Below are 12,451 nucleotides of genomic sequence, written 5' to 3' on the forward strand. Positions count from 1 at the left end.
AGGTAATTGTGCTAGCTAGAGATAGAAAAAAAAATACTGTTTTCTGTGAGGGAGAGTTAGGATTGTATAAAACAATTGTCATACTGTTATTGTCATTGTATTGTTAGATGTTTACGTGTTGTTTGGTCTCAAACTGTACCATGAACACAGGCAATGCATGGCTACTACTGACAAACCTAAATGGCATCTGGCTGGAGTTAATAGGAGTTAAACATGTAACCACAGAGAATGTAGGTTTAAGTGTATTAGTAGTTACAGAAGCATTCATTTAACATTTGTTATAAGCTACTGTTCATTTTTTATGAGTAATAGGGGAGCAGTTTACAGTTGAACTACTGTATAGAGAAGAAGAGTTGTATAGTTTTAGATGGAATACTTGGAGCCTCAGGCAGTTTTGTAAATGTTTTCTATTACAAATAAGTTTAATAGTGTACATTAAAAAGGATGTGTATTTAAACCTTTATGGTCCATACCACATTAGGTGGAATTACAGTAAATTGCTACATTTCATTTCTGTAATTAACTTACAAACTGCTAGTTGATATTGTCCTAAAGTTTATGTTCAGCTCATTTTAACACCAGTCGTATTTTGGACAGCTTGTATAAGCTTATTTGATTGTCTTTTAGGGGTATAAAATTACATATATCTATTAAAAAAAGAGAAATATCTATTAAAAAAGCGTAAGAGTTACCCACCTTTGGATGACTGTGTGTGCTATGGAGAGGGGAGGGATCATGATCACCTCCCATGCTGTGATTATGACTATGCACAGAGCAATTTTCCTATCACTAATAGTTCTAGAAATATATGATTATGAAACATGGTCTTTTCCTTTTATTTTATTTTTTTCCATTCCTGTAGGAACTTGGAAGTAACAGCCCTCCGCAGAGGAACTGGAAGGGAATTGCTATTGCGCTGCTGGTGATTCTAGTTGTTTGTTCACTCATCACTATGTCTGTCATTCTTTTAACCCCAGGTAACCTACTTCTTTATTTTATCTTACTGAAGGTGTATGATTCCTAATGCAGTCATTAAAATGACATATAAATGTTAAAGTGTCTTTTGCCCTTAAGCATTTTTAACTTCTGGCAACTATAAATTTGGTGCCTGTGGGGACTCAAGAGTTACTGGAGGCCTTGTGGAGCAGAAGCGTTTGGCTTTGGCAGTAAGTCCTTAGGATTGTGTCAGCCTTGAGATGGTTACAAGCAATTCTCATTAGTCTCAGCAGGTGTGAGCTGACTTTAAGGTTTTGTCACTTGTGTCTTGGTGTAATTTCAGATTCACAGATGAGCTAAGAGAAAGCTGTATGTCATGGAAGGCTGAGAATGAAACTTCTCGCTGAAACAGAAGCATGCATCTTTCATATATACATGCACAAACTGCTTCCCTTTTCTTTCTCTCAAAAACAAAGAGAGGAGAAATTACTTAACGGTTCAGTTATAAAAAAAAGGGGGGGGGCAAGCAGTAGAAAAAAACCCAGTTGAACATGTGAAATAATTATGCTTACTTTTTATTTTTTTGTTCTAATTTGATCTGAGTTATTTTTCTAAAGGTTTTTTTTTTTTTTTACTGCTGGGGCAGCAACCATTTAACTATGTCTAGGAACATAAGTGAAGGAAATTGCACAAGTTTTAAAGAAAAAATACCTTTAATTTTTTTTTGTCAGGTTTAAAGTTATATGTAAAGTACCTGATTTGAATGGCATGCCTCGATAGTAAACATTGGTCTGCAAATGTTCTGCTGTGCAAGTCCCCAGTTTGTGTTAACCAAAAGGTTAACCAACTGCTTTTTAGTTAAATAATGGTTTCAGACAACTTGGCCACGGAATTAAATCATCAAGGGAAGCTGGGTGGGTCTGTGCATGAGGAAGTACAGTAGTAGACTGCTGCTGCTTGGAAGGAAGGTGGTGAGACTGGATGGAAAAGGATCAAAAAGCTTTTCTTGTCAGAGGGAACGAGACAGCTGGGCAGAATATGTAGGAATACTACGGACTATTCTCATTCCTAGATATAAATATCTACTACATATGCGTGGTGCTGTCCAAGGAATGATAATGAAATTACTGTTTGCCTATTTCCACTTAAAACATTTTGAGAAAAATAAAAGCAAAGTTGTGCTGCTATAGGCTCAGTGTATAGGAATTTCTTCAGGGAATACTAAAAACCAGACATTGAGGGCAAATGGTTGCGTACCTTGGTACACTTCAAGACAGAAGACTGTTTTTCTTTTCAAGGAGAGGTAACTTTTTTAAAGGCTTGTAAAATCTCCAAAGTGTTATACTGGAATTCACAATAATAAACATCAGTTCTGGCTCTTACATCTATATAGAATAATTAATGATGTAAAAACATAAATTGAAGTCTTTGAAGGCACTCGTGGAAGAAAAGAATAAACAACCTTGGGAAATGTTAATTTTTTTTCTTTAATATGTTAAAAAAGCTCAGTGAATTGCAACATCTCTGAGGCTGTTTCAAAATCCAGAGGGCTTACTTGAAATCTTGATGTAAGCTGGGACCTACATTTCAGTTCAAGTCATGCGAGTGAAAACTAGTTCTGTCAGCTCAGATGCTCTAAGATATCCCATAGAGACTGTCGAGCTTGATATAAATAAAAAACTTTCTTCCCAAATGATCTAGGTCTGTAAAACTGGGCTTTCTTGCAGGTTGGAAATGCTTACCAAAGAAACCTTTGGAGGTACATTGTAGGACAGCTACTTTGCCTATTTTGTTCCTAATCAGTGCTGTTCCCCCTTCACTGTCATGATTAATTAATATGTTTTTGGAAGAAAATATTTTGATACTCTGCTAGTTTGCTGGCAGGTACTAAGCACTGTAGCTAAAGTTATCTGGTCTTGAATATATGTAAGATCACTTTGGGATATCTAGTATTCGAGGAGAGGAAAAACTTGGGAGACTGTCTCACAAGTCTGGTTATTGCGAGGTGCTCAGTTCTAAGGGGTTACCAAGCTGTTACTATAAATATTCGGGTTTTGCAAATTCTTCTTATAAAATATAATAGATCTGAATTAAGGTGTTCAGTGCAATACTGAGAATTTTGTCCTGTATTACCTTGGGATAGTTCAAAGTGTATTGCTTTTCATTTCTAATACTGTTTTGAGCATCAGAGACTTCATTCCCTATTTAGTTCTGCCCATACTGATGGGTGCTTTTTAATTTCATGTAAATTCCCCTAAACACTGTGAATCATGCTGCTTGTTTTTATGGAGATGATTTTTTTATGGAGGTAATTTAGGATGGTGGTTGCTCAGAAGCCTGAATGTTTTGTTGAAAGTTTTGTGGAGGCACATCATGCTGCTTGTTTTCACAGAATTCACAGAATTGTTAGGGTTGGAAGGGACCTCTGGAGATCATCTAGTCCACCCCTCCTGCCAGAGCAGGGTCACCTACAGCACGTTAGAAAGGACAGCGTCCAGGCGGGTTTTGAATGTCTCCAGAGTGGGAGACTCCACCACCTCTCTGGGCAGCCTGTTCCAGTGCTCCACTACCCTCAAAGTAAAGAAGTTCCTTCTCATGTTAAGATGGAACTTCCTATGTTCAAGTTTATGCCCATTACCCCTCGTCCTATCACTGGGCGCCACTGAAAAAAGACTACTCCCATCCCCCTGGCATCCTCCCATTAAGTATTTGTATGTATTAATAAGATCCCCCCTCAATCTTCTTTTCTCTAGACTAAAGAGACCCAAGTCCCTCAGCCTTTCCTCATAAGAAAGGTGCTCCAGTCCCCTAATCATCTTTGTTGCCTTTGTTTTTATGGAGATGATTTTTTTTTATGGAGGTAATTTAGGATGGTGGTTGCTCAGAAGCCTGAATGTTTTGTAGAAAGTTTTGTGGAGGCAAAAGTGTATTTACTGATATGCCAAATTCAACAGAAATTATCACTTTTGCCTACAATTATTTATAAATTGCTTTGTCCACAATATAAGAAAGGTCCATGTACCTTGAGCAGTTGTCATTTGACTTCACTCAAACTTTGGGCAACAGCTTTCATGCCTTTTTTAATAGAGAGATCAATGCTTTCGTATGAGATACAAAGCTGTTAAAAGAAAATCTATGTAATTTATATGCAAAAGGCTTCAAAGAGGCTTTAGCTTCTGCTAAAGATACAAGCGATATTAAAACTCAATGGAAATTCTTGATTTATGTTTCCAGTGTTTTTTACTACATGAAGTATAACTTGAATATACAACACAAGAGAAACTATGTTGAAATAGGAGATGTAGTTTGACCTATTAATAGTTTAGCTTCTGTTAAAATATGAAATACCTGTGTTGCAATTATGATTGTGGTTTTAGTAAATTGTGCCAATAATATTAGTAATATTTTGGTCCTGTTTATATTGCTTTTTATCTGTGCTAATACTCAGAAACTTTATAAATATATTAGCATTCTAAACAAAGAGATGGAAAAATGGAAGTCCAGACCGTAAGAGATTCGTGGCAGAGTCCAGATGGACTCCCGGTCCAGTAACCTCTTGTTGGGGTTCAACAGCTGTCTGTGGACTTCTGCGGACTGAGTACATTAAAAAAAAAACATCATGCCCACTAAGTACAAGTTTCTACGCGGCTTTTTAGCTGGGAGTAGAAGGCTGGCAGGCAACTATCCTTGCCAGTTTTCTTCAAAATTAAATAAGTACAATTATAAAGAAAGTACATGAAGATATGAAAGACTGAGGTTACCCTTGTTAAAGTAAGGGACTGGAGCGTGGAAAAACTTGGGAGTTTCAGAATAGAAGCTTCTCTGTCCTCCGGTCAATTTAATTATGAATCCAGTGATTTCTATGTGTAATATTTGGAGGTGATTACTGGAGAAGTATTTAAGAGAGAATAAAAGAAGAAAATACCTTGGGAGTAATCTTATAAATAGAACTTCCTTTATATTGTGAATTAATGGCCAATGCAGGGACAGAAATAGATGTTTATGAGATGTCGTTGTTTGGTTTGTACGTCAGTATAAACACAGGTATCTTTCTTGTTCTGTTTTTATTCTATTTCATGTTTTTGAAGTTTCATCACATACCTACACGTATTGAAATATTCCTAGGTGGATTTTCTGGGATCGTGGCCTCACGCCTTCCTTTAAATCAGCATGGTTTTGTGCTTTGCATCATGACAGTGTGTTCCACATTGTAGGAGTTATCTGAAGACCTATCTGATTGACCACTGTTCATCTGTATTTCAAAGCTGAAAAATGCTCAACTGGAAGTATTAGCAACTGAAATCTTTCATATGAAGAATCACCTACGAACAGCCTGAGAGTTGTACAGACGTTGCCACCTTTGTACAGGTGTTTTGCCACAACACTTAAGGCTGAATTTCATATTGGGAATGACAGGAGTGCTACGTTCATGTTGATGTACAGTTTCTGAAGATGTGGCAGACTCGAATACTTTATGTGGGACTCCGTTGCTGAGATATTGATAATAACCTTTAAAACATGCATGCCGATATATGGTAATTACTGTTGAGCAAGTGGCATGTAACTCTACTCATAGACTCAAAGGAAACTCAGAGTTTGCTTTGCTATCTCTTGATGCAGGGGAAAAAAAAAAGACAGCTTTGCAGAAAAATTCCTTTAGGGAACATTTAGGTCAGCCAAACTGACAGAAAATGCTTTTTTTGAAATTGTTTTGAGTAAAATCAAGCTCTAGGAAGACGATCCATTTGGATTATGTCCAATAGATAAATATTCTCTTTAGAAGAGGGTTGGGACCGACCCCTCCGCTCCTTCTCTCATGCTACTCTTAAATGAATAGAAAGCAACCTAAAAATTAATTTTGCTGGAGTGGAGATTCATTACCTGAAGAGTCAGGTTTCTGTTCAATGCTGTGTAGGATCCCTGTAGCTATTGTAAATGGGCAAACAATTTTTGGTATCTCACAACTTTCTGGCAAGTTGTTTTTCCTTTTTCATGCAAACATAATACTAACTATACTAATTCCCAGGTATAGATATACCTGTTAGCTTGCACACAGTTTACTAGGGGTGTTTTTCCTCTTTTCAGATGGCATTTAACATCAAGCCTTTATCCTAATTTCTAGTGTTAAAACTTCTTTTTTCTACAAAAAATTCAGCGAGGAGTCTGCATTAATAATGTACTGTACTACACATCATTATTAGTTTTATTTGCTAAGCTAAAAGGTAAATGTTATGAGATGTTTAGACTACTTTTAATTACTAATCTGCAAAAATAATATCCTATGAACTCATTGTGCAAAGTGTTTAACACAGTCCCACACGATATCCTGGTCTCTAAATTGGAGAGACATGGATTCAACAAATGGACCACTTGGTGGATAAAGAACTGGCTGGATGGTTGCACTCAGAGAGTTGTGGTCAACGGCTCGATGTCCAAGTGGAGAGCAGTGATGAGTGGCGTTCCTCAGGGGTCAGTACTGGGACCTGTACTGTTCAACATCTTTGTCGATGACATGGACAGTGGGGTCGAGTGCACCCTCAGCAAGTCTGCTGATGATACCAAGCTGTTTGGCGAGGTAGACATCCTGGAGGGGAGGGATGCCATTCAGAGGGACCTGGACAGGCTGGAGAGGTGGGCCCAAGCCAACCTCATGCAGTTCAGCAAGGCCAAGTGCAAGGTCCTACATATGGGTCGGGGCAATCCCAAGCACAAATACAGGCTCAGCGGGGAATGGCTGGAGAGCAGCCCTGAGGAGAAGGACCTGGGTGTACTGATTGACGAGAAGCTCAGTGTGAGCCAGCAATGTGCAATCACAGCCCAGAAGGCCAACTGTATCCTGGGCTGCATCAAAAGAAGTATGGCCAGCAGGTCAAGGGAGGTGATTCTGCCCCTCTACTCCACTCTGGTGAGACCCCACCTGGAGTACTGTGTCCAGCTCTGGAGTCCCCAACATAAGAAAGACATGGCTCTGGGGAGATCGTATTGTGGCCTTCCAGTCCCTAAAGGGGGCCTACAGGAGAGCTGGGGAAAGACTTTTTACTAGGGCATGTAGTGACAGGACGAGGGTGACTGGCTATAAACTGGAAGAGGGCAGGTTTAGATTAAACATGAGGAAGAAATTTTTCACTATGAGGGTTGTAAGGCACTGGCACAGGTTGCCCAGAGAGGTTGTTGAGGCCCCATCCCTGGAGGTGTTCAAGGTCAGGCTGGACGTGGCCTTGGGCAACCTGGTCTAGTGGGAGGTGTCCCTGCCCATGGCAGGGGGGTTGGAACTTGATGATCTTCAAGGTCCTTTGCAACAGAAACCATTCTATGATTCTATGAAAAGGAATGAGGCTATTAATTTCTACTTTTGCAGTCTTCTAGTTTAGTAAACACAAACAGATGTGTACTTTTGAATAAATAAACACCAGTTATTGAACTGTTGTTAGTTTGATAGAACATTAAAAAGTGGCCTTTTAGTTTTTAACATTTAATTTTGTTTGTATCTTTGGTAATCTGTGTTCATTTTCTATCCTGAATATATATAATTTCAGAACGAAATACAGAAATCTGTGGGAAATAGTGTGTGGACATTTGAAATATAATTCCTTCATGGAATAGTTTGATAAAATTTAAAATGGAAATGAAAAAGGTTTAATAGGCCATTTGATAATATGGTAGTAAACATAAAGAAGAAAAAAGCATTTTTTTTAAATAAAACAAGTACTTTGTGAAGTACATACTAATTTGTGCTTGTGCTCAAGAAAGATTAACCCACTATAGTGTTTTGAGAGTTCACATGATGTGTAATTTATCTTCTGTATATAAACTAAGCATTTTGGAAACGTAAGTCATTATTTTAGTCTTTTGATGTCAAATCAACATTTTTCTTAAAATTTATACAATATGAGATATTTACAGAATGGAAAGCTAGAGTCAAGAATTACAAATTACCAATTTTGGTAATGATTTAGCATTAGAAAAAAAATTAGTTTTCAAACATTTAGTAAAGTTGCTTGAAGGTGCCACTTTTTCCAGCTTAGAAATGCTAACAGCAATTTAAAAAGTTACTTTGAAATCCAGTTTATATTGAGATTACTTGGCAGGCATGTGAATTAGGTAGAAGATGGAGAACAGAGCCGGTTTACTTTTCTTCTCTGATAGCCTTTTGGTACACAGTTGATGTATGGTTTTGGTGATTTTTAGTAAAGCAGTTAATAAAAAAAACCCAAAACTGTGAAAACTAAATAGTCTTGGGTAAGACCATTTTTGGCAACATAACAGCTTGTGTGAGCTTGATTGATAGTTGGCAAACTGGCTGGATATAAGGGGTCACAATAAATAGAAGCAGACTCAAGAATGGTTAGAAGGGGAATCCTTTAGGGATCAAAAGCAGCATCAGGACAAGGATGTGCTGAATCAAAATAGGTGATGGAAAACAGCTTGTTGAGGGTAGGTAGTCAGCAAGGTTGTGGACAAAGGGGAAAATGGGCATATGAAGAGCCTGGTATTTGATGCTGTTAAGTTAAAAGTAGTGTTTTGAAGACAGGGATTGTATTTGTGGAGCTGAGTAGAGCATATTTAACAACATGTGCTTACTTTGAAGATAAAAACTCAGTGTGTGGCAGGAGCAAGAGCTAACAAGGTCCCATGATGTGTAAACAGAGGGATTAGGTAGAAATCAAGAGAGATAATGTTACTCTGTTGTAAAGCTGCAAGTGGAATATTGTGTCCCCTTCTGGACTTTGAGACTTAAAAAAACCCAGACAGGCTATTTTGATCCCTGGAAGGTAGGAAGAAGGCAAAAAGCTTATTTAAGGATTAGAGTGTTTGTTTTATGAGAGAGGATTTGAACAACTCTGCATGCTTAGCCTTACAAGACATCAAGGGCAAGAAGAGTTGATTATGGGAAGTGCTTACCAGGGCCCTGCTGAGACCTGGGAGGGAGACACATGCAAAATGTAGCTCTGCCATGGAGTGAGCAGCTGTGATGGCCTTGTGTCTATTGTAAATTTATGATGTGTATTAAAAAAGAGTTTCTCTTCAATGCAGCAAGGATGCACCTTATTAATACTAACGGAAGTGACTGCAGCAGGCAGTGCTGGCATTTCAAGGCAAAAAAATCATATTGTTGTTGATTCCAGTAAGCTTTCAGTGGGCCTCTAGTTGAGAAATTTGGCTAAAAAAAGACCAATAATGAAACTATGATTGACTTTATTCACTGTAAAGGGGTCACATTTTCATTTGAAATGTATTACAGGATATGAACTCTACAAAGCACATCTCTGTGTTAAAAATGTGCTGGTAACATATTGGGTTGGCATAAAGATAACAAGATTGCTCCTTGACTGCAGTGATTCTACGTACTCTTTTTCTTTGGGTCTGTCATCAGTGGCGCTGTTTAATATCAGCAATCTGTAAGGACAAAATCTGACTAACAAAAAGATCCTCTTGTAGAGAACGGTGGATGCCTGATGCATTGGAAGTAAGAGCTCATGGAGCAGAGGAATACTTCAGTAATCTATGGCAAATCTGCCCGATAGTGATAAAATGATTAAAAGACCTGACTGGGCATCTGTCTGGTTGATTGTGTAGGAAGTGCATAGGTGCATATTTTTGCTAGTGCACAGGCAATGTGTAACGCAGCTTTTGGCAGCTGCTGTTCTCCTAAATAGCCTAAAGCAGTTAGGTGAAGGGCATAGCCACTGTCAGTGAATAATCACTTGAAACTGTTGTTACAGCAAAACTTTTTCTTTAATAGTACCTCTAAATTCACGTTAGTGTAACAGTTGAATGTCTGCTACTTATTATTTATTTAACCTACAGCACAAGAAAAGTAGAATTTAGCAGAGCTTCTTTTTTTTTCTGAAACATGGAGATGATTCTAGGAACTGGCAACTTATTTTTTTGTGTTGAAAATCAATTTTGGCTAATGTTCAGAAGCACAGTATTCCTGGGTTCTATCATGTTTGGGAAAAACACAAGGCTGTTAGCCAAATGTTATGTTGTGCTTATCACTAGAGAGCAAGCACAGGGTATAAAATGTGCATATAGAATTCTCTTTTTTTTTTTACATTTTAATTTGTAGAATAGGTGAAATCGGTTCTAAATTTACTTACACGAGTATTTTACTTAGTTTTTGTCTGTATAAGGTGATCAGTGTGGCCTACATCATTTGTCTGTCAGGAAATTTTCTATTGATTTGTAATCAAACTTTCCCTGTGGTGTAGGCAGTGGGAAGAAGGAGCTTTGCCACTACACTCCCAGTATAATAAATAGCCAAGCACTACATCCTTCAGTTGTCCTGCCCAATAAGTCCCCCCCCAAATACTTTGTTTTCTGAAGAAAAATGAAACGTTTTCTTGTAGTGAAAAAAAATTAGAGCAAAGTATTGCTGTTGATTTCAACAGGACCTTTGAACTATGTATTCTGGTTCTGTAATTCCAATGTTTTGCAAACTACATTGAATATATTGTTTTTCATTGTCTGAAATGATCCTGTTATGTTTATTTTAGATGAACTTGCAAATTCGTCAGAAACTAGATTGTCCTTGGAAGATCTCTTCAGAAAAGAGTTCATAGTTCATAATCCAGAAGCCAAATGGATTAATGGTAAGTGTATAATCCCTCACATAATTTGAAACTAGGTAATAATTTTGAATATTGAATGATATCACTATCCGAGCACTGAGAAAGAATCGGTTAAAATTTCAAACTCTCTTGAAATTGGCCAGTGTCCCATTTTTTCTTGTAGCTCTGAATCATGTCTGTTTCATTAATTTTTGAAGTGGCTTTCTAATTTTAAAGCTCTGTCTAGTAGAAACCCACCAAATTTTTTTGTTTATGCTACTGACTGAGTTGAAGGCAGTGATGTAGAATTGTTTTTAAGAACTGGATCTTATTTATGGGCTCACAAAAAGATCAATGCAAAAAATCAGATTGTTCTATTAATATCTGAACTTTGGGATTTGAGAATTGATTCTGACTCTTCACATCTGGAATGGATTCTTAAATATTTTAATATACTTGTACAGCTCAGTCATTTTCTGATGTCTACCAATTGTATTTAATGCTCTACTTTATTAAATGATTCACAAATGGTGTGCAGATTCTTAATGATTTATCCATTAATATAAAAAAGAAAGCAAATTCAAACTCTTTTTTTCAACTTATTGAACTCCTTTTCTCTTGATCACATGGATTGTTCACATTCTTTCTGTTTGGAAGAAATGTACAAGTAACACAATAGCAACTATCTGTTTTGTGTCGTTATAGCTGGATCTTTATATTACTCCAGGTGTTACAATTAGAGGAGTAACAATGGGCTTTGTGCAAAATAGAGTATTGTTTAGGAGCGCTCTATGGAAGGTAGGAATTTGAAAGTCTGGTGACTGTATATGTAAATTCAGAATAACTGCACAGGAAATAATGATTCAATTCTATTAATCAATATTGGTGTTCAGTAATAACTAGAACTAGTTTTCATTGGTAGGAAGCTGTATGATTGAACTGAATTGTTGCTTTATCATGTATCCTAAAGAATGAAATGGGCATAACAAGGGTAAGTGCATTTCTAAAAAAAGGATAAAAAGGAAGCTGGTCTTTTTTCCAGGACCAGCTCTGGTGTTGAGTTCTTTGTTGTCCCATAGTTTCGGGGTAAGAGAGGGGAGGTTCAACTTAGTTTCCTGCCACGTCTTTTTCCCCAGCTACTCTAGTGACTGTACAGTTGCTGAGGTGTCCGTAGTTTCTTCTTTGGACTGGTTTCTGTCTGCAGTCAGTGCCAAAAACTCTGGTATTCGGTAAACCCAGAACTGTGCTATTGCAAAGAGAAACAGCTTCTTGTGCTTGGGAGAAGACTTTTTTCCAGTTAATACTCTTTGGCTAATTAAATCCTAAAGTAGTTTTTGATGAATTTGTTTTTATCTGTTAAATGTACAAAGCAACTGCCTTTGCCCCCACCCTACTTGAAAAATACTGCACCTTATTGTCAAATGAAGTTGTTACAGACCCAATATTGTCAATTAAAGTGGTCGCTAAAAGCAGGCAAGTACATAATGGAAAAAGATCCTTGTGCTAGTTCTGTAGAATGCTCTTGCTACTCAAAAACTCCATGAGGTTATTAATCTAAGAACACTAGTAGTCATTAATACTATGTGTATAATATTCTAGGCATGATAATATTATTAATTTCCAAACCCAGGACAATAAAACGAAAGGGTTATGGTTTGAGTAATATTAAATATTGTCGATACTATAAAACATAGTTTTAAAAATATAATAAACTATATGTTCTACAGCTTGTGATAAGATAAAAGCTTGTTTGAAGAGCTTTCCAGATGTGGTAAAAAGAAATGTAGAATTCGGTGCTAAACACTTGCTTGAATACAGGTTTCTTTTGTGGTGTTCAAAGTCTGTCTTAAGAAACTCATACGATGGAAGGTAATTTTACTAGCATCATGTGAAAAACAGAGGTCGTAAGCAGTCTAGACTAGAAGCTGTGAGATTGTATAGTTATGAACTTTTCCATCTGTTGA

General features: G+C 37.2%; 1 protein-coding gene across 1 annotated transcript in view; it reads left to right on the plus strand.

Moving 5' to 3' along the window:
* The first annotated feature begins 868 nt into the window (after positions 1-868).
* Positions 869-12,451, plus strand: part of DPP10 (dipeptidyl-peptidase 10 (non-functional)) — a 249,825-nt gene continuing 238,242 nt past the window's right edge. Inside the window, exons 1-2 of the mRNA XM_009887247.1 lie at positions 869-977; positions 10,434-10,529. Of these exons, the coding sequence (XP_009885549.1) occupies positions 953-977; positions 10,434-10,529 (121 nt within the window). The 5' untranslated portion in view covers positions 869-952. The remainder of the gene's footprint in view (positions 978-10,433; positions 10,530-12,451) is intronic.

The sequence above is a fragment of the Charadrius vociferus genome, unplaced genomic scaffold, assembly GCF_000708025.1.
Source record: "Charadrius vociferus isolate BGI_N301 unplaced genomic scaffold, ASM70802v2 scaffold385, whole genome shotgun sequence".
Classification (NCBI taxonomy): domain Eukaryota; kingdom Metazoa; phylum Chordata; class Aves; order Charadriiformes; family Charadriidae; genus Charadrius; species Charadrius vociferus.